Raw genomic sequence first — 21,178 nt, 5'->3', positions numbered from 1 at the left:
CATTGTGGGAGGGCATAAAGGTGTGCGAGTGTGGAATAGAAGAGAGGCCAAGGGGGGAGAAAAAGAGAAAACAGCAGAGAGAGTGAGCAAGCCGAAAAGGGGTTAACTCGGAGTTCCCGCTAGACCCAAGATAAGACGGGGACTTCAAGGCCAAAGATGTACTGCTCCATGCCAAGAAAGAAGCGGGGGGAGCCGAGTTTTCCACCCCGCCTGCCTTGCTGTGAGAACAGAGTCACAAACTGAGGTGGTGGAATCTCCATCTCTGGAGATATTTAAGAGCAGGTTAGATAAATGTCTATCCGCGATGGTCTAGACAGTATTTGGTCCTGCAGTGAGGACAGGGGACTGGACTCGATGACCTCTCGAGGTCCCTTCCAGTCCTAGAGTCTATGAATCTATGAAAGGAAGAAGCTGCAGAAACTCCAAAACAAGGCCAGCAAAGTAAAGATCAACAGTCTGGCTGTTCCATGGCCCTGAGGCTGGTTGTTTTGGGGAAAGCTGAAGAAGCCACAAAAGGCGGTTTGGGCTGGACTACCAAGCACAGGGACAAAGGTCTCTCCGGATTTAGCTAGTAACTCGTGGTGTAGATATCGGCTCGCTTTAACGTGTAAATAACGCTCCGATTCCTCTGTCCTAGTTTATTCCAGGAGCGGCTCCAGGCGTTCCCTTTGGTGGGAGATTCAGGGGACCCATTGATCTGGGGGAAGTGACTGGAGGCAACCAGAAGGTGGTGTGAGTTTTGGGGTAAGTGACGACTGATCACTAATTCTAGGCTGCTGCCTGCAGGAAATTCCTTGAGCGTTACTCCTGTTGGCCGGGGGCAACGGGAGGGATAGAAACGTTCCCTGCTGTCCGACTGAGGAGGGCTGGCTGCTGGAGTGTAGTGTCCAGAGGGGAGGGCTGTGATCCTCCAGTCTGGGGAGCTAGAGGCCATGGCATGCTTGGAGTTCATGCCTGGATGAACTACAGCGGCACCAACCCACAGCCACACACCGCTTCTTCCCCCCCCGCTCAGAAACATAGAATCTAGAACTGGAAGGCACCTTGAAAGGTCATTAAATCCAGTCCCCTGACTTCACTAGCAGGACCAAGTATCATCCCTGACAGATTTTGCCCCAGATCCCTAAATGGCCCCCTCAAGGATTGAACTCACAACCCTGGGTTTAGCAGGCCAATGCTCAAACCACTGATCTTCCCCCCACACACACACCCTCCACAGCCACTGCACTTCCCCCATCATCTCCCACATCCAAACTGCTTCCCCCGCACACCCACCCCACTTCCCCTACACCCCCACCCACCCCTCTTCCCCCCACTTCCCCCTACATCTACCGCACAGCCAACCCCCTTCCCCCTACACCCACCTCCCACAGCCAGCCCCCTTCCCCTCCACCCCCACAGCTTCACCCACACACCCCACTTCCCCCTACACCCCCACTCACCCCTCTTCCCCCCCCACTTCCCCCTACACCACCCCCACAGCCACGCCCCCAGACTCCTGCCCCATGGACAACCCCTCACCCCCCACACACATTCACCCTCCCCCCCATGGATTTTCCGCCATGTCCCCCCGCAGACTGCCACCCGGCCCCCTGGCCACGCCCCCACGCCACGGATCGGACCCCCGCAAGTCTCAGCAGGTCAGGATGACGTGCCCGGGCCAACGTTCGCTGCTCCAACCGCCCTAACAGAAAATCCCACCGCGCGCGAGGGGGGGGGGGGAGGAGGGTTTCCGTCCCGGCTCGCGGCGCTGCTCCAACCGCCCTGAGGGAATCCACCCCCATGGAGCCCCTCGGCACGTCTCGCGTGACGTCACTTCCGGGCTGCTCCCAGCCGCCTTACGGCCCCGCCCCCCGGCTCTGAGAGTAGATGGGAAGAGTGGGCACCTCCCCCTTCCCGCCCCCGCGCAAGGGTCACGCGCGCCTCAGCCCCGCCTCCCATCGGGGATTGCGCTGTCATCTTCCCCCCCCGCTCCAGTGTCGCCGAGAACTGACCCCTCTCGCTCGCCGTAGCTGTGCTGGGTGTTTCCCCACCCCCACTGGTGCACCCCCAAATTCCACCCAGATAACTGACCCCCTCCCCCACTGTAACCGTGCCTAGTGTCTCCCCACCCCCACGGGCGCACCCCCAAGTCTCCCCCGGAGAGCTGATACCCCCTCCCCTGCTGTAACCGTGCCAGGTGTCTCCCCATCCCCATGGGTGCACCCCCAAATCCCCCCCGACAACTGACACCCCCTTCCTCGCTGTAACCGTGCCGGGTGTCTCCCCACCCGTGCACCCCCAAATTCCCTCTGAGAACTGATATCCCCTCCCCCACTGTAACTGTGCCAGGTGTCTCCCCACCCCCAAAGGGGCACCCCCAAATTCCCTGAGAGCTGATACCCCCTCCCCTGCCATATCTGCACTGGCCCTGCAATGTCTAACGGAGGCAGCCGGGTGCCACTATAGGGTTGCCAGGTGTCATAAGGACGTAAGAGCGGCCAGGCTGGGTCACAGCAAAGGTCTGTCCAGCCCAGCGTCCTGTCTGCCGACAGCGGGCAGTGCCAGGCGCCCCGGAGGGAATGGACAGAGCAGGTAATGATCTAGTGATCCATCCCCTGTCACTCATTCCCAGCTTCTGGCAAACAGAGGCTAGAGACAGGGGTGGTAGGTTTGTAGAAATTTTGGTGGTGCCCAGAACACCCCCCCCAAACTCCGCCCCCCACCTGCTTAAGGCTCTGGGAGAGAGTTTGGGTGGGGGGGAGGAGGTCTGGGGTGCAGGCCCTGGGAGGGAGTTTGGGTGCCGAAGGGGTGAGAGATTGGGCTCTGGGAGGGAGTTTGGGAGGGGGTCTGGGGAGCAGGCTCTGGGATGGTGCTGGGTGCAGGCTCCGGACTGGAGCAGGGCTGCAGGCTCTGGGACGGAGTTTGGGTGCAGGCTTTGGGACAGAGTTTGGGTGCAGGCTCTGGGCTGGGGGTGTAGGAGGGGGTGAGGGGTGCAGGCTCTGGGAGGGCATTTGGGGGTGGGGGGGGGTGCAAAGGGGGGGGGTGCAGGCTCTGGGAGGGAATCTGGGGATGGGAGGGGCTGCAAGCTCTGGGAGGGAAGGCTAGGGTAGAGGGTTGGGGTACGGGGGGATGAGGGCTCTGGCTGGGGCCAGGGATGAGGGGTTTGGGGTGTTTGAGGGGCTCAGGACTAGGGCAGAGGGTTGGGGTGCAGGGGGTGAGGGCTCTGGCTGGGGGTGCAGGCTCTGGGGTGGGGCGAGGCTGGGGATGAGGGGTTTGGGGTGTTGGAGGGGCTCAGGACTAGGGCAGAGGGTTGGGGTGCAGGGGGGTGAAGGCTCTGGCTGGGGGTGCGGGCTCTGGGGTGGAGCAGGGCTGGAGATGAGGAGTTTGGGGTGCAGATGCTCCGGGGCCAGGCGGGGGATGTGCCGGGGGAGGGGTGGCTGGCAAGGGCCACGGCCCACTCCAGGCAGGGCTGGGGGAGAGACCCAGCTCCAAATATTGGTGGAGCAGGGCCCCCAGCCCTGAATGTTCCTGGAGCCCGGGCACCATGAGAGAATGTAACTCGCTGCCCATGGCTAGGGACACCATCCCTGCCCATCCTGGCTAATGGCCACTGATGGACCTATCCTCCATGAACTGATCTTGTTCTTTTTTGAACCCTGTTCTAGTCTTGGACTTCACAACATCCTCTGGCAAGGAGTTCCACAGGTTGACTGTGCGTTGTGTGAAGAAATACTTCCTTTGGTTCATTTTACTCCTGCTCATAACACAAGAACTAGGGGTCACGCAATGAAATGACTAGGCAGCAGGTTTAAAACAAACAAAAGGAAGTCAAAACTATAACAGGGCTGATATCCTGTTGCTTGACTTGTCCTGGGAGCAAGCCAGAGCCAAGGGGGGCTGGCAGCCCCTGGGGACAACTGTGGGGGAGGGGGTGGGCGTATGGGCCATGGGTCTGCTTCATCACACACCAGGATTATCTGGGGGTATTGCATTTGACTAATTCTCTCCCACTTCGGGGGCCCCAGGTCCCCCCGATTTCCTGCCTGTGCCCTGGAACAGTTGAGGACTCAGATACTTTGGGCTCAGGGCTGTTGTTAGGTTTAGTGAGTGGGTGCTGGTGGCCTGGGCTGTCCCAGAGTCTCGGGGACCCATCTAGCCAGCGGGGGCTGGGGACAGGGGGGCTATCTGGCCTTTTTCCCCTCTGGCTCCAGGGTCCCTGCCATGCCCAGAGCACGGAGGGCAATGGTCCCAGGTGCTGGGTCAGGGGATCCTAGGTAGGGGGTGTGCGGGATCCCGCTTAGGGGGGGCAGGAGCGGGGCCTCAGGCAGGCAGTGAGGGACTACGTTTCAAATGGGGGGGGGTGTCTCTGGGGGCGTGTCCCTTGGGAGGTCCCAGACAGGCAGTGGAGGTCTGGTGGGAGGTTACCAGGCAAGTGGGAGGGTGGGGAGGGGGATCCCATGGGGATCCCTGACTGGTGGGGAGGTCCTAGTGGGGGGTTCTTGGGGTGGTGTCTGGGGTCTGGCCCCTGGCAGGCAGTGAGGGTCCCAGGGGGCTCTCTGGCTAGGGAGATATCAGGGGAGGGGTCCTGGGATTGTCTGGGCGGGGTCCATGAGTGAAGGCTACTTCCGGCCACACTCCTCCTCACTAATCAGTTGGTGCTGGGCCGGGATCCCCTGGCCATAGCCAATCACCACCCTCGTGTCACCCACCCACCTGGCATTGGAGCCTCTGGGCCATACCCCTGCCTCTGATGTCAGGCAGGAGGGTCTCTCCACCCACACAGGGCGGGGGCGGGGATGGGGACCCTGGATTGGCTGTGCCGATCTGGACCTGTGGTGCCTCGAGCCCGGGGAACTCCTTGCCATGGGACCCCGCAAGCACACGCTGCCCTCAAGCCAGAGCAGGGACACCCAGCCCGTGGCACGGCTCAGCCACCTCACCACAACAGGGATAGGGAAGAACCATGGTGGGGGAGATGGGAGGATGCCCCCGCCTGCTTCCCAGCTTTCCCGAACAACCCCATGAGAAGCAGTAATCAGCGTCAGGTTACTCATGGGGAAACTGAGGCACAGAGGGACAAACGTCCCCCAGAGTGAGACACCAAGGATTAGAACCCAGGCATCCTGGCTCCCAGTCCCCCAGCCCCTGCTCTAACCACTAGACCCCGCTGTCACCTCAGAGCCAGGAGAGAACCCAGGAGTCCTGGCTCCCAGCCCCCCCTGCTTTAACCCATCAACCCCCACTCCCCTCCCAGAGCCAGGGAGAGAACCCAGGAGTCCTGGCTCCCAGCGCCCCCCTGCCCCCAGAGCTGGGGAGAGAACCCAGGAATCCTGGTTCCCAGCCTCCCCGCTCTAACCCACCAGCCTCCACTCCCCTCCCAGCGCCAGGGAGAGAACCCAGGAGACATGGCTCCCAGCCCCACCCCCCGCTGTAACCCACCGGCCCCCACTCCCCTTCCAGCGCCAGGAAGAGAACCCAGGAGTCCTGGCTCCCAGTCCCAGCACAGGACTTGCCGGCTCTCCGAGCCAACAGCCCGGTCCCTGATCAGCAGCTCCCGGTGTTGGCCCCCCCAGCTCCCCCGGGTGGGGGTTGCAGGGCACAGGAAGGAGCTGGAGCAGGTGGGTGCCGGGAGGAAGGAGGCAGGAATAGGGGAGAACAAAAGCCCCGAGATTGGCATCCAGGTGGGGACAAAGCCTGGGGCCTGGTGGGGTGGGGGTGTCAGGAGGGGAAGGTCAGTGGGGCAGGTGTGTGTGTGGGGTGAACTGTCTCTGTGCAGCCAGGAAATTCCCAGCCAGGAGGAAATGGATCCGGTCCCTGTTTGTGCCTCTCACTCCGATACAAATTCTCTCTAGTTCTGCCCCTTTTCTCTCTCAGTATCACACACGTGGCTATAAAATCTGGGGACATTCCCCCCTTTCCCCTCAACCATCAGCTCTCTGGTCTCCCCCGATTCCCACCTGGTCTCTCCATAACCCTCAAATGGCCATTGCAAATCTCTGATTGGGAGGAGTCTCCCACTCATTTTCTCTACACTCATTTGTGGAAAATTGTTGCCTGGAGTCATTCCCCCAAAGGGGTTGGGGCTAATGGGGGCCGTTCGGGGGAGCCCTGAGACCCGGCTGTCTCTGGGGTGTGGATGGGGGGGGCGGTCTTGGCCAGGGCGGGGAAGGGGGGAGCATGTGTCCCCCATGGGGACGGCCCCGACCCCGTTACACAATCCCAGTCACGGCCCACGAACTGCCCCCGGCCACCAATTGCCAGTCACTTCCACATGCCCTGCTACTGCCCCCGTCCCTCTTCCCAGGCCAGCTTCCCCTCCTTTGCCCTGTGAAATCAACCCCTCCAAGGACCCCCTGCTGGCCATGGGAATGGTGGGGGGGGGGAATCATTCCTTTGTTTATGTGTTGGACAGTCATATAAAATCCCTTCAAACTGCCCCGTCCTCCCCTTATTCCATAGCCCCGTAAAATCCCTTCAAACCGCCCCCCTTTCCCCTCCCCTTATTCCAGAGCCCTGTAAAATCCCTTCAAACTGCCCCCTTTCCCCCCCTTATTCCATAGCCCTGTAAAATCCCTTCAAACCGCCCCCCTTTCCCTCTCCCTTATTCCATAGCCCCGTAAAATCCCTTCAAACTGCCCCCTTTCCCCTCCCCTTATTCCAGAGCCCCGTAAAATCCCTTCAAACTGCCCGCTTCCCCCCCCTTATTCCAGAGCCCTGTAAAATCCCTTCAGACTGCCCTCTTTCCCCCCTTATTCCAGAGCCCCGTAAAATCCCTTCAAATTGCCCCCTTTTCCTCCTCTTTATTTCAGAGCCCCGTAAAATCCCTTCAAACTGCCCCCTTTCCCCTCCCCTTATTCCATAGCCCTGTAAAATCCCTTCAAACCGCCCCCTTTCCCCTCCCCTTATTCCAGAGTCCCGTAAAATCCCTTCAAACTGCCCCCTTCCCCTCCCTTATTCCATAGCCCCGTAAAATCCCTTCAAACCGCCCCCTTTCCCGCCCCCTTATTCCATAGCCCCGTAAAATCCCTTCAAACCACCCACCATGTGGATTTTGTGACACGTTTTCTCGGCAAATCTCACAGGTTGATATAAAATTCCCTAAAGATTTGCACCACTTTCTCTCTAGGTGTCTATTACGAATTTCGCCCTGTTAAAAGGTTTGCCGATGAAAAGGACCAGCCACATATTTAATACCCATCAAAGCCAGAGGCCTTCCCCTGTTTGGGGGATCAGTGGGTCCCAGCTGGTAACAGGAGAGTTGGCTGGACCCTTTTCTTTTCTCCAGCTGGCACAGGCTGAGGTCGTCGCTCTGAGTGCAGCGTGGCTCCAGAAATATCCCAAACCCCATGACAAATGGTCTCCGTGAGGCGTTGCTTCCCACAGTGCTAAGATGCAGCCACCTCTGGGGTGGATTCATGGTGGCCATTATTTGCTAGTGACAGGGCATGGACATTTCTTACCTATTTTGGCCTTTCAGGCCTTCCCGTCTCCTGTTAAAGATGCACCCCCCAGGGTTTCCTCTGCCTGTGTGAGTGGCCAGCAGAGGCTGGTGGTAACTTTCTATCCACATATCAGACACTGTGAGGTGAAATCAACACAGATTTTGCTTCTCTCTCCTCTGGAAAACTGCAGGAACTTCTGGTTCGGTGGGGAAAACTCTTCCCCTGAGTCCTTGTCCTAAATCTGGGGAGGGAGAGAGGTGGGAAGGGGGTTAGCACTGCCACACAGTGACCTGTTGAAGAGGATTCTGGCCTCCTCCTTTCTGAACTGTGCTTCTGGTGTCATTGAGACCAGTGTTAATCCGGAGTCATGGCAAGGAAAGACAAGGAGTAACTCCAGATGAACAGTGGGGCAAATGAGATCAGCAGCTGTCCTTATGGGGAGGTGGTTTCATTAGCTGCTCTCCCCAGAGAGCTCTGGTGGTTTTTGTGTGCCCGGCTAAGATGAGGACTTTTTCCAGCTGGTACTAGCCCCTAGGCCAGCCCTGAGCCCTGTTAATACCAAATTCTGAGCCAGACATTCCAAGTAACTGAGAGACCTCTGGGAAAGTGCTGGGGACTGGCATGAAAGTGACTCTGCACAAAGATCCCCTCCTCGTTTCTCCTCCCATTAGCAATTGCAGGAGCAAATTCAGCCATGGGGGAGCAAACAACCCAGGAATGGGACTTTCCCAGCCAGGGGGGCAGGGAGAGGGGACAGGGCAAAGAAGATAGAGGGGGGAAAAGAGACTGAAAGGGGCCGTGGGAGAAATAAGTGGCAAGAGGGATTTCTAGATCTCCCATCTGCCCAGAGACTTGTATTTCAGCATCCCTGGGTAAAATCAGACAGAGGACAAGCCAGTTCCTGACTCCATATTCCCCCAGCTTGGGTGTGCATGGCTTGGGGGTCAGTGTCAGAGGGAATCCCCCACAGAGACGCCTTTGGTTCTGCTTTTTTCTAGCATTGTGTTCAGAGATTTTGTTATGGGGAGGGAGAAGGGAGGTTAAAAATATTTCTGTGGGCTTAGCCAGGCAGGAGGGGCCAGGTCTACGCTGTAATAAAGAAATCAAGCATTTTCCCAGTGTGGCAGAATCTGGGGTGTCTGTCTGCAGGGAAAGGTCTGGGGGAAGCGTGATGTGAAATGAACTAAAGTCAGTTCTGAAACCTCCACAACTGCCCTTCTCGCCCTGCCAGGCTGCAGAATGACGCCCACGTTTCGCTCCAGCTGATCCCAGCCTCCCTTGGGACAGGGAAGGGAAATGGCTGCAGAGGAGCCAGCTCAGTTAGGGATTGTCAAGGTTCCTTCCCCACTCTGAACTTTAGGGTACAGATGTGGGGATCTGCATGAAAACTTCTAAGCTTAACTACCAGCTTAGATCTGGTTTTGCTGCCACCATTCCCAAAGCTAGTTCCCTTCCCTGGGAAGCCTTGAGAAACTCCTCCATGAATTCCCTGGTGAACACCGATCCAAAACCCCTTGGAGCTTAAAACAAGGAAAAATCAATGAGGTTCTTAAAAAGAAGGTTTTTAATTAAAGAAAGAAAGGTAAAAATCATCTCTGTAAAATCAGGATGGAAAATAATTTTACAGGGTAATCAGATTCAAAGAGCACCCTCTAGCATTAAGTTCAAAGCTATAGCAAACAAAGATAAACACTCTAGCAAAAGGAACATTTACAAGTTGAGAAAACAAAGATAAACCTAACACACCTTGCCTGGCTGTTACTTACAAGTTTGAAATATGAGAGACTTGTTCAGAAGATTTGGAGAGCTTGGACTGATGTCTGGTCCTCTTAGTCCCAAGAGCGAACAACAACCAAAACAAAGAACACAAACAAAAGCCTTTCCCCCACCAAGATTTTAAAGTTTCTTGTCCCCTTATTGGTCCTTTGGGTCAGGTGTCAGCCAGGTTACCTGAGCTTCTTAACCCTTTACAGGGAAAAGGATTTTGGAGTCTCTGGCCAGGAGGGATTTTCTAGTACTGTACACAGGAGGGCTGTTACCCTTTCCTTTATAGTTATGACAGGGATTGTTGGGGGGTTGCTGGTGGGTTCCTGCAGGAGGGAGAGGGGCAGCAAATACACCGGCGATGGGAAGGTTTGCACAGTCTGGTTTGGAGGTTGGAGTGGGCAGGAAATGCACAGGGTGGGGAAGGGAGGAGGACAGGGTGTGGCAAACCTGCTGGGAGTTGTTTAATAAGTGGCCTAGATTCTAGGAACAGACCCATGAGGTTCGTAGGTGGAAATGCTCTTATTTGTGGAACAGAAAATAACCCACCTACTTGGGGCTAGAAAAACTGACCAGACTCCCAGTGCTGGAGCCTGACCCGACTAACCAGCGGCTGCTGTGAGATATGAAGGGGGCACTCAACAGTCAGGCTTAGGGGAGATTCCCCTCCCTTCATATCCAGCTCCTCACAATGAGGAGGGGGTTGGGCTTCCTACCAGGGAGCTTGCCCTGGACCCTGCTAGGGGCTCCATGTCCTGTATCAGTCTGTGGCTAGTAGGTGTGTGATGAAGCTACTAGGAGATTTGTCCCCTCACCCTGATGTTTCCTGGATGCTCTAAGCCAGAAGTTCTTAAACTTCATTGGACCACGACCCCCTTCTGACGAGAAAAATTACTACATGACCCCAGGGCCCTGTGTTACTCAGAATAGTTAGGCTTTAAATAAATTAAAAAAATATTATCTACAAAAAGTAGCCACTAAATATTTAAATTCACTATACAATCACAAGACAATCCAGTTAGGGGCTCCAACTCCTGTATCAGTCTGTGGCTAGTAGCTGTGTGATGGATCTGCTGGGAGAGACCAGGGGCTCTCTCTGTCCCCTGACCCTGGTGTTTCCTGGATGCTCTGAGTGGTGTGGAGGTGGGATGCAAAACCATCCAGCGCTTTCATTTGATTGGCTCCTCTCCCCCATGAAGTGTGGGGCTGTGAGTGGGGCAGCAGGTACTGAGTGTTGGACTCTTGCTCTTTCAGGGGCCAGTGACCTTCGAGGAGGTGGCTGTGTATTTCACCAGGGAAGAGGGGGCTCTGCTGGACCCCGCTCAGAGAGCCCTCTACAGAGCCGTCATGCAGGAGAACTATGAGAATGTGACCTCGCTGGGTAAGGATTCCCGTCCCCTTGGTTCTTGGAAGGGGAAATGATGAAATAAGGTTCACGTCACCCCTACAATGCAACTTGTACTCTGCCCTGTTTCAGCATCACCCCAGCATACCAGTGACACACACACTAACACTCTGCCCTCCCCTGCTACACGACACTTTGGGAACAGAGCACAGGAGCAGTACAGCACAATGTCACATATCTTCTCTTTGCTAAGGTAAAACTGGGATTTGGGTCCCGCATAAAGAAAAGAAGCTTCCACCCCCTGCTCCTCACTCACACACTGAGCCTACTCCACACAAACAGGCTCCGACTTGCAAACTGATCCCACCCCCCTACCCTCACCGTGAGGATTCCTTCTGAGTCGTTGCCTTCACTTGCCCCTCACTGAGCCCTGGAGATCACTAGCGTGTATCCCACCAAACTGCTGACAATCCTCTGCGCAAGAACTCCCCTTTGTGCATCTTTAGTGACACAGCCTACAACACTCAGCACTGAAATGGGGCAGTCTCAGTCCCTCAGGGGTCATATACACCTCTCTGCATACCACAGTCACAGCTCTGCCAGGCTGCTCCAACTGCTCCCTCCACCATCCGATTACAGCTGCAGCTGACCCAGTGCACACAACTGCAGGACATGCGGATAAATGCTGGTGTTCCCGTCTGTGAACAGAACACAAACAATGGCACGTTCTCTTAGTCCTTCCTCGTATCTATTATAGATTGATAGAATTTTAAGGCCAGAAGGGATAATTTGGTCATCTAGGCTGATCTCCTGTATCACCCAGATTGTAAAATTTCATCCGGTCTCTGCTGTACTGAGCTGAACACCTTGTGTTGGACTAAATCATCTTCCAGGAAGGCATCTGGCTTTGACATGAAGACTTGAACAGATGGAGAATTCTCCAGGGACTGGGGTAGTTTATTCACCTTTCCACCACCCTGACAGAACCATTCCCAGTGGTTCTTACCAGCTGCAGGGCTGGGGGTGTGAGCACAGTTAAGGATACATTGCAGGGATGGCGTGGACATTAATTTCATTTTCTGGTTTGCAGAGATTTAAATTTAGCCACCGTCCATATGGTCAAAGGCAGGAGACAGCACAGGGCAACCTTAGCTCTGCAGTAAAATAGTTGATGGGTATTCAGTTTCCTTCATTTTTTGTAATGGACTTTTTGCCACCATAACTGTGTCTATATTGAATCTTTTGCCAACGTCGTTCTGTTGGATGGGGTAGTGAGTGTGATTTTGTACAGCCCTAAGCAACAGAACTATCCTGGCAAAACTTTAAAGAGCAGACCGTGTTAGAGTGTGCCTGTGGGTTTTACAGAACTTTAAAATATTCTCAACAGGGAAGCGATAGACACACTCATAGACTCATAGAAGATCAGGGTTGGAAGATACCTCAAGAGGTATCTAGTCCAACCCCCGGCTCAAAGCAGGACCAATTCCCAACTAAATCATCCCAGCCAGGGCTTTGTCAAGCCGGGCCTTAAAAACCTCTAAGGAAGGAGATTCCACCACCTCCCTAGGGAACCCATTCCAGTGCTTCACCACCCTCCTAGTGACATAGTGTTTCCTAGTATCCAACCTAAACCTCCTCCACTGCAACGTGAGACCATTACTCCTTGTTTGTCATCTGCTACCAGTGAGAACAGCCGAGCTCCATCCTCTTTGGAACCCCCTTCAGGTAGTTGAAGGCTGCTATCAAATCCCCCCTCACTCTCCTCTTCTGCAGACTAAACAATTCCAGTTCCCTCAGCCTCTGCTCATAAGTCATGTGCCCCAGCCCCCTAATCATTTTTGTTGCCCTCCACTGGAATTGCTCCAATTTGTCCACATCCTTTCTGTAGCGGGGGCCCAAAACTGGACACAATACTCAGATGTGGCCTCACCAGTGCCGAATAGAGGGGAATAATCACTTCCCTCAATCTGCTGGCAATGCTCCTACTAATGCAGTCCAATATACCGTTAGCCTTCTTGGCAACAAGGGCACACTGCTGAGTCATATCCAGCTTCTCATACACTGTAATCCCCAGGTCCTTTTCTGCAGAACTCCTGCCTAGCCACTCGGTCCCTAGTCTGTAGCAGTGCATGGGATTCTTCCGTCCTAAGTGCAGGACTCTGCACTTGTCCTTGTTGAACCTCATCAGATTTCTTTTGGCCCAATCCTCTAATTTGTCTAGGTCACTCTGGACCCTATCCCTACCCTCCAGTGTATCTACCACTCCTCCCAATTTAATGTCATCTGCAAACTTCGAAGGGTGCAGTCCACGCCATCCTCCAGATCATTAATAAAGAGGTTGAACAAAACTGGCCCCAAAACCGACCCTTGGGGCACTCCGCTTGATACCGGCTACCAACTAGACATCGAGCCATTGATCACTACCCATTGAGCCCGACTATCTAGCTAGCTTTCTATACACCTTATAGTCCATTCATCCAGCCCATACTTCTTTAACTTGCTGGCAAGAATACTGTGGGAGACCATATCAAAAGCTTTACTAAAGTCAAGTTATATCACGTCCATTGCTTTCCCCATATCCACAAAGCCAGTTATCTCGTCATAGAAAGCAATCAGGTTGGTCAGGCATGACTTGGCCTTGGTGAATCCATGTTGACTGTTCCTGATCCTCTCCTTCCTCTCCTCCAAGTGCTTCAAAATGGATTCTTTGAGGACTTGCTCCATGATTTTTCCAGGGACTGAGGTGAGGCTGATCGGTCTGTAGTTCCCCAAATTCTCCTTCTTCCCTTTTTTAAAGATGGGCACTATATTTGCCTTTTTCCAATCTTCCCCAATCGCCATGAGTTTTCAAAGATAATGGCCAATGGCTCTGCAATCACATCAGCCAATTCCCTCAGCACCCTCAGATGCAGCACATCCGGCCCCATGGACTTGTGCTCATCCAGCTTTTCTAAACAGTCCTGACCCACTTCTTTCTCCACAGAGGGCTGGTCACCTCCTCCCCATGCTGTGCTGCCCAGTGCAGTAGTCTGGGAGCTGACCTTGTTCGTGAAGACAGAGATGAAAAAAGCATTGAATACATTAGCTTTTTCCACATCCTCTGTCACTAGGTTGCCTCCCCCATTCAGTAAGGGGCTCACACTTTTCTAGACTTTCTTCTTGTTGCTAACATACCTGAAGAAACCCTTCTTGTTACTCTTAACATCTCTTGCTAGCTACAACTCCAAGTGTGATTTGGCCTTCCTGATTTCACTCCTGCATGCCTGAGCAATATTTTTATACTCCTCCCTGGTCATTTGTCCAATCTTCCACTTCTTGTAAGCTTCTTTTTTGTGTTTAAGATCAGCAAGGATTTCACTGGTAAGCCAAGCTGGTCGCCTGCCATATTTACTATTCTTTCTACACATCGGGATGGTTTGTTCCTGCAATCTCAATAAGGATTCTTTAAAATACAGCCAGCTGTCCTGGACTCCTTTCCTCCTCATGTTATTCTCCCAGGGGACCTTGCCCATCAGTTCCCTGAGGGAGTCAAAGTCTGCTTTTCTGAAGTCCAGGGTCTGTATTCTGCTGCTCTCCTTTCTTCCTTGTGTCAGGATCCTGAACTCAACCATCTCATGGTCACTGCCTCCCAGGTTCCCATCCATTTTTGCTTCCCCTACCAATTCTTCCCCATTTGTGAGCAGTAGGTCAAGAAGAATTCTGCCCCTAGTTGGTTCCTCCAGCACTTGCACCAGGAAATTGTCCCCTATACTTTCCAAAAACTTCCTGGATTGTCTGTGCACTGCTGTATTGCTCTCCTAGCAGATATTGGGATGATTGAAGTCCCCCATGAGAACCAGGGCCTGTGATCTAGTAACTTCTGTTAGTTGCCTGAAGAAAGCCTTGTCCATCTCATCCCCCTGGCAAAATTGCCCCTCATGACTATACTCACAGCAGCGGTCTCGGGATCCTCCGGACCTAGTTTCTGCCTGTGGTGGACTTTGCCTCTCCTGCAGATCTCATTCACACCTGCTCTGGGTCTGGTTGACGGGGCGCCTGTCTTCAGGGTTTGGGGGGGTTGGCCAGAGGTCATGATAAGCGTTGGTGTTCCCTCGGCCCTGTTTCATGGGAACTCCCCCCTGCCATCCTCTCCGGGCTCCTGGACCTCCAAAGCCGAGCCTCCTCCCTGTCAGCTGCCAGGTAGTACTCCATCAAATCTGGGTGAATTGTTCAAGGACCACGGTCTCCACTACCTGGGTCCCTGATCACTTCTCTGGTTCCAACCATCACCAGGCGCTGTCTCGTAGGCATTGGGCCAGCGCTTGGGGCCCTGGCCTATGGAGGATACCTTTCCTGGTGAAAACAACAGTGGTAAGTGTTCTGGTTAATCCCCAAGTAGGCCTTCTGCGCTGTTCCGCTCAGACACGGGGTCAACAGGGTGGCCCAAATGTTACCAGGAACGCCTTGGGGTCCTCACTGCCATTTCAATATCTTCTCAGTCTGTATCTCGGGCAAGGCCACAGACAGGCGGACAAAGAAAGATTACCCTCTTGGCACTATCCTCCCACTGGGGCCTTCCAACAGGGCCCAGTCATTGTCTGCATTCTCCACTGTGTGCGGTGGTGTGTGCACACCCCGTCCTCCTTTGGGGTGGATCATGCCTGTGGTGACACCGTGGTTACAGTCTACCGGACTGCCCTGGGATTCAAGACACTGTGGCTCAGTGGCCAGAGTCAAAGTGGCTGCCCTTAGGTGTTGGGTTATGTGGCCTAATGGCCTGATACAATATGGCCACCCTCCAGCTCAGGACTGCATGGCCTAGTGACCAGAGTCAGTACAGCATCCTTCAAATGCCTTGTGTCCAGATCCAAGGGCTGCCATCAAAGTGGGGGTGGCAGCTGGGGTAGGGGGACCCGGGCCCACCCGACTCAACCGGGTCCCAGCCAAAGACCCTAACAGTGGTGGAGTGGTCCGCCACTGGGTCAGCGGGGAATCCATCCGCAACATGCTGACCTTACATGGGTGGGAGATTCCACTCACCCCACCTCCCTCGGCCACTTCCTCCCGTGCTTCCTGGAGCTTCAATCCTCCGGGCTCTCAGCGCAGGTAACTCTGGGACTCTGACTCCAGCTGGACAGCTATAGGCAACAGCTCTCCGGTCTGGGTCTTGAGATATTTGGCTCCTGCAGACAAAGGTTGAAATGGCTTCTGGGCTGGGTCATCCACCAAGCATCCTTTCTCCTTGGCGGTCAGGTTTGGGAGTGTTTCTATCTCTTGACAGGACATCCAAGGCTGGTGGATGCCAGAATGTGCCTGGCGTGTAAGAAGCAGGCTGCTGGATTCTGAGCTGCTGATCCAGGGTCACTTATCACTCAGACACTCAGTGCATCCTTGAATGCTGGCTGGGAGCATCCAGACGGGGAGCTCCAGCAGCAGAACATTGAAAATCACCCAGCATTATAGATGACACAACTCCTGGATTGCAACCAACAATATGAAAATGGCCTGGGTTGGTAAAGACACTTCTTAAGACATGGCAAGTCTTGTTCCCCCAGCAGTAGCCACAATCTCTCTTTTCTGCAAGCTCCTTCAATCTTGGGCTCCATCATTCCTGAAGTCACATGACCTTCTTATCTTTCGCATGCTGCTTTTCCAGATGAATTAGAGTCTGTTGCTGCTGAATTATAGCTTCTAGTTTCCCAGCGTTCTCCACACAGGGATTTTCATACTCTCCCATGACACCGGACTCACTAGATTCACCAATTCCACAATATGTGCTTTCTTCACATCTAGCACTGCTGAGGTCCTGCATTCAGTAATATCCCTGCCCTTCCTGTTCCCTTTCTCCACTGAACCCCACCAGCCCATGCTTACTGTTCCCAGCTTCCCCAGGACTCTCTCTTTGTCTCTGGGTCTCTCTGTCAGCAAGAAGCAGTGCCAGGGAGACTTTCCCTCAGTCTGGAGACTTCATTTTCTGGGGCATGGATTTACCTTCTCTGTTTTGTAGGAGCCTCTTTCATAATGTATGTCTGTGACATTACCCAGGGTACAATTTGGACTGTTCAATAGCTGTGTTCCCTCAATTCTCCACCCTTGGGTGCCTTTTACACTGTTTTACTGTGAGAACAGCCCCTCTTGGCCAGTTACCAAACAGTTTCCAGCATGTAACTCTACTGAACACTGCAAGCTCATATAAAGTTGTTCATTTAATCAGTGCAAATTGACATGTACAGCCTTGTTATCCCAAATAGAGTTTCCCACACACTTTAATCCAAACGAACTGGTTAGATAAAACAATAAAACAGGTTTATTAACTACAAAAAGAAAAGATTTTAAGTGACTACAGGTAATGAGGCATAAAATTCAAAATTGATTACAAAAGGCATAAAAGATACAACGCAAACCAACTTCTAACTTAATCAGCTAAAACGGATTCAAAGCAAATGTCTTTCTCTCACCATATCTTGTGACAGGCTGGGTTTCCTATCAGCCAGGACTCACCATCCCCACAAGCTCAGCTCTTCAGGAGCTGTTGATTTCGTGTGCAGAGAGAAAAGGAGGGAGGGAGAGAGAGAGAGACTCAAGTTTGTTCGTCACTTTGTACTGGAAACATCTTCCATTTTTAGCTGTCATGATGACTGGCTGGCTGTTGTGGATGTAAACGTCAAGCAGCCCCTGTAATGAAAAGTAAATTTCTTGTTCACACCTCCCCTCGCCGGAGAATGGTCATATAACCAAGCGATAGCCTTGCTCTCTGAGGAACAGGTCTGTGGGTCTTCCCCAGAATTGTAACATATTTTCAGGACTATCATACATTAAAATCTCATAACTTTACATACATAGTGTTGCTTCACTTATTATATCAGGACGCTAATGTTCAGTGGATTATGAATTTTAAATGAAACCTCAAAAAGGCATACTTTGTACTAAACATCGTAATTTTGTAAAATAGTGAATATAGGTGTACAGACTCACTCAGTGTCTATCTATGTGAGTTCTTAGCAGATACGTGGGTAGTTTAGTCCCTCATAATCAGTGTTCTCCACCTTTGAGGACCTGGGGAACTTGCCCTGAGATTTTGTTTACTAAGGACTGGAGTTAAATCAATAGACAATTTTTGATGACAAAATCTTATTAATTTCCCCAATCTCATTTTTTTTTAATCTAAGCAGGGTTTCCAGTTTCCAAACCTGATGTGATCTCCCAGCTGGAACAGGGGGAAGAACCGTGGGTCCCAGACCTCCAGGGTTCAGGGGAAAGAGAGATCCTGAGACGTCCCTGCACAGGTGAGGAAACATTAAACTAACTCTGAATCTGTAAGTGCCTGATGGAAAAATCTGGGATACCCTACAATGACCTTGGAGTGTCCCCAGCAGATGTGGTGTCCTCAATGCAGAGGTAGCACATAGCTTCCTACAGATTATAGCTGACGCCTGGCATTAGCTTCCTCCCTTCCCACTGAGAATTTTGATGGGATGTGAAGGCTGAATTAATCACCTCCTCTCTCCCATTTGGGGGAAGAGTTTGGGGGAGTTCAATTCCTGATTTTTATTTGACCTCTCTCCAGCACATTTTTTGGTTTGCTCTTCCTTTTTCCATCCCTTTTTGAGGTTTCTGTCTCTATCACGGCAGGTGATGCTATGCTACGTAAGACTAAGGAGCAAAATTCTCATCAAGAAGATGCTGAGCAAATAGAATCACATGGAGCATCATCACAAAGATCAAAAGGGAATGTGTCCATGATTCATGAGCAGGGAAAATCCTGTGAGATTCAGCACAGACCAGAGAGAGAGCAGGGAAACCAGCCAGGGGAGAAATCGGATACATTAATTTACTGTCAGGGAACTCAGAAGGACCTCAAGGAAACCACAGCCCAGCAGGAAATCCTTAGGGGAAAGAGAAAAAATACATGTACTGAGTGCGGGAAAACCTTTAGTTGCTGCTCAGCCCTTATTAGACATCAGAGAAGTCACACAGGTGAGAAACCTTATGAATGCAGCGAGTGCGGGAAAACCTTCACTCAGAATTCAAACCTTATTAGTCATCAGAGAATCCACACAGGGGAGAGACCCTATGTATGCAGCGAGTGCAGGAAAAAATTCACTCGGAGCTCAGAACTTACTACGCATCAGAGAATCCACACGGGTGAGAAACCCTATGAATGCGGCGAGTGCGAGAAAAGGTTCACTCAGCGCTCAGAACTTACTACGCATCAGAGAATCCACACCGGGGAGAGACCCTATAAATGCAGCGACTGTGGGAAAAGCTTCATTTCCAGCTCAAACCTTATTAAACATCAGAGAACCCACACAGGGGAGAAGCCCTATGAATGCTGTGAGTGCGGGAAAACCTTCATTCAGAGCTCAGACCTTATTACACATCACAGAATCCACACAGGAGAGAGACCCTATGAATGCGATGAGTGTGGGACAAACTTCAGTGGCAGCTCGGCCTTCCTTCAACACCAGAGAATCCACATGCGGGAGAGACCCTACGTATGCCGCGAATGCGGGAAAAGCTTCACTCGCCGCTCAGACCTGACTACGCATCAGAGAATCCACACGGGAGAGAGACCCTACGAATGCAGTGAATGCGGGAAAACCTTCACTCACAGCTCAAACATTATTCAGCATCAGAGAATCCACACAGGGGAGAAACCTTACAAGTGCAGTGAGTGCGGGAAAAGCTTCACTCAGAGGTCAAGCCTTACCGCACATCAGAGAATCCACACAAAGGAAAAGCCCTATGAATGCTGTGAGTGCGGGAAAAACTTCACTTACAGATCAGGCTTTGTTAACCATCAGAGAATCCACACAGGGGAGAAACCATATGAATGCCGTGAGTGCGGGAAAAGCTTCGCTAGCAGCTCATACCTCATCGCACATCAGAGAATCCACACAGGGGAGAGGCCCCATAAATGCAATGAGTGTGGGAAAAGCTATACTAACAGCTCAGCCCTTTCTAAACATCAGAGAATCCACAGAGGGGAGAGGCCCTATAAATGCAATGAGTGTGGGAAAAGATTCACTCAGAGCTCAGAACTTACTACACATCAGAGAGTCCACACCGGGGAGAGACCCTATGAATGCGGTGAGTGTGGAACAAACTTCAGTGACAGTTCGGCCTTCCTTCAACACCAGAGAATCCACATGCGGGAGAGACCCTACGTATGCCGCAAATGCAGGAAAAGCTTCACTTGCAGCTCAGACCTGACTATGCATCAGAGAATCCACACGGGAGAGAGACCCTACGAATGCAGTGAGTGTGGGAAAACCTTCACTCACAGCTCAAACATTATTCAGCATCAGAGAATCCACACAGAGGAGAAACCTTACAAGTGCGGTGAGTGCGGGAAAAGCTTCACTCAGAGGTAACAACTTTCTACACATCAGAGAATCCACACAGCAGATACCCTCCAAATGCCGTGACCGTGGGAAAAGCTTGACTGATCGCTCAGCCCTTCTTAAACATCAGAAAGTTTGCAAGGGAGCTAAACACCATACAAACCTCTAGAGCGACCAACACGTTGTTTCTTTTAATGGTTATGTATCCAATTCTGTCACAGAGGTCATGGATTCTGTGACTTGAATGGACCTCCGTTTCAGCAGCTGTCAGCCCCCAACACAGAAGCAGTGGCCTCCTGGGGCCAGAGCAGGAACCATCACCATCCCAGTGCCAGTGGTAAGCCCATAAGGCCAGAGAACCCACAGGGCCAGAGTAGTGGCCAGGCTAAGTCAGTCGCCAGAGCAAGAACTGCAGCTAACAGTCATCCCCCCATGGGGCTCCGTTTGTTATTCCCCCCCCCCCCCCGACCAGGGTATTTTTAGTGAAAGACAAGGACGGGTCACAGGCTTCCATGAATTTTTGTTTATTGCCCATGTCTTGTTTGTGACTTACTAAAAATACCCACAACAAAAGTTGAACCTTAGTAATGGTTTTGCTAATTCCCATGTAGTTCAAGCAGCCTTCATGGTTACTATTTGTTTATCCCTCAGTTTGTCCAGGTGAGTGGTCCATTTTTGCCTTTTGCAGTTTGTCCTGTTATGGCGTGGACCTGACTGTCCTTTCTATCAACTCCATTGTCCCATGAGTAATGGGAGTGGGTCCCTCTTTTCACAAAACGGGGAGCATCGTATTTATACCAGTCTGATACCAGTCAGCTCTGTGTTATTGGGAACCAGGAAGCAGTAACTAGCCTGTCTGACTCATGAAAGACACTCCCCCCCCCCCCCCCGGGTCTCTGTTGGAACCAAAACCGATCAGAGAAAAGGCTCGCAAAGAACAGTGAAGGGCGTTGGGAGACACACCTCAACCCCTCCTGACAAGATTAAAACATCTCCATTAGAATAAAGAATGAAGAACCGAGACAATTCCCCTAGCCTCATCTGCATGAAAGATTGGACTGGAATTAGCATAAAGAATGAGGAACAGAGAACCGCACTGAACTCTGGGACCAAAAAAAGCAGGGATGCACTGCATCATGGGAATCCCTGCTCCAGATGCTAATGAACCTACGCCTGCCCACACCCAGCTCAGCAATTATCAGACCAATTCTAGTAATAAATCTGTAATTGATATCCAAAATACTGAAGCAGTCTAGTTGCCTTGTGAGCTCCCTGGAAGAAAACACCACCCATAGCCAAGAGTGATCAGCTCCTATTGTCTA

The 21,178-nt window shown here is 52.5% G+C and overlaps 1 protein-coding gene and 1 long non-coding RNA gene across 2 annotated transcripts in view; both read left to right on the top strand.

Annotated features, from left to right (window-relative positions):
• Nucleotides 1-204: 204 nt before the first annotated feature.
• Nucleotides 205-10,482, top strand: LOC117870103. Its single transcript, XR_004643931.1, has 3 exons — nt 205-282; nt 638-744; nt 10,443-10,482. It is a non-coding gene; the product is annotated as an uncharacterized LOC117870103 (long non-coding RNA).
• Nucleotides 10,483-10,526: 44 nt separating this feature from the next.
• LOC117870016 (zinc finger protein 850-like) overlaps nt 10,527-21,178 on the top strand; it is a 40,817-nt gene continuing 30,165 nt past the window's right edge. The window contains exons 1-3 of the mRNA XM_034757182.1: nt 10,527-10,569; nt 17,685-17,798; nt 18,145-19,882. Of these exons, the coding sequence (XP_034613073.1) occupies nt 10,536-10,569; nt 17,685-17,798; nt 18,145-19,882 (1,886 nt within the window). The 5' untranslated portion in view covers nt 10,527-10,535. The remainder of the gene's footprint in view (nt 10,570-17,684; nt 17,799-18,144; nt 19,883-21,178) is intronic.

The sequence above is a fragment of the Trachemys scripta genome, chromosome 25 (genome assembly GCF_013100865.1).
Source record: "Trachemys scripta elegans isolate TJP31775 chromosome 25, CAS_Tse_1.0, whole genome shotgun sequence".
Lineage (NCBI taxonomy): Eukaryota > Metazoa > Chordata > Testudines > Emydidae > Trachemys > Trachemys scripta.
Note: the sequence above shows the minus strand (reverse complement) of the source record. Positions and strands in the feature narration are given on the sequence as shown.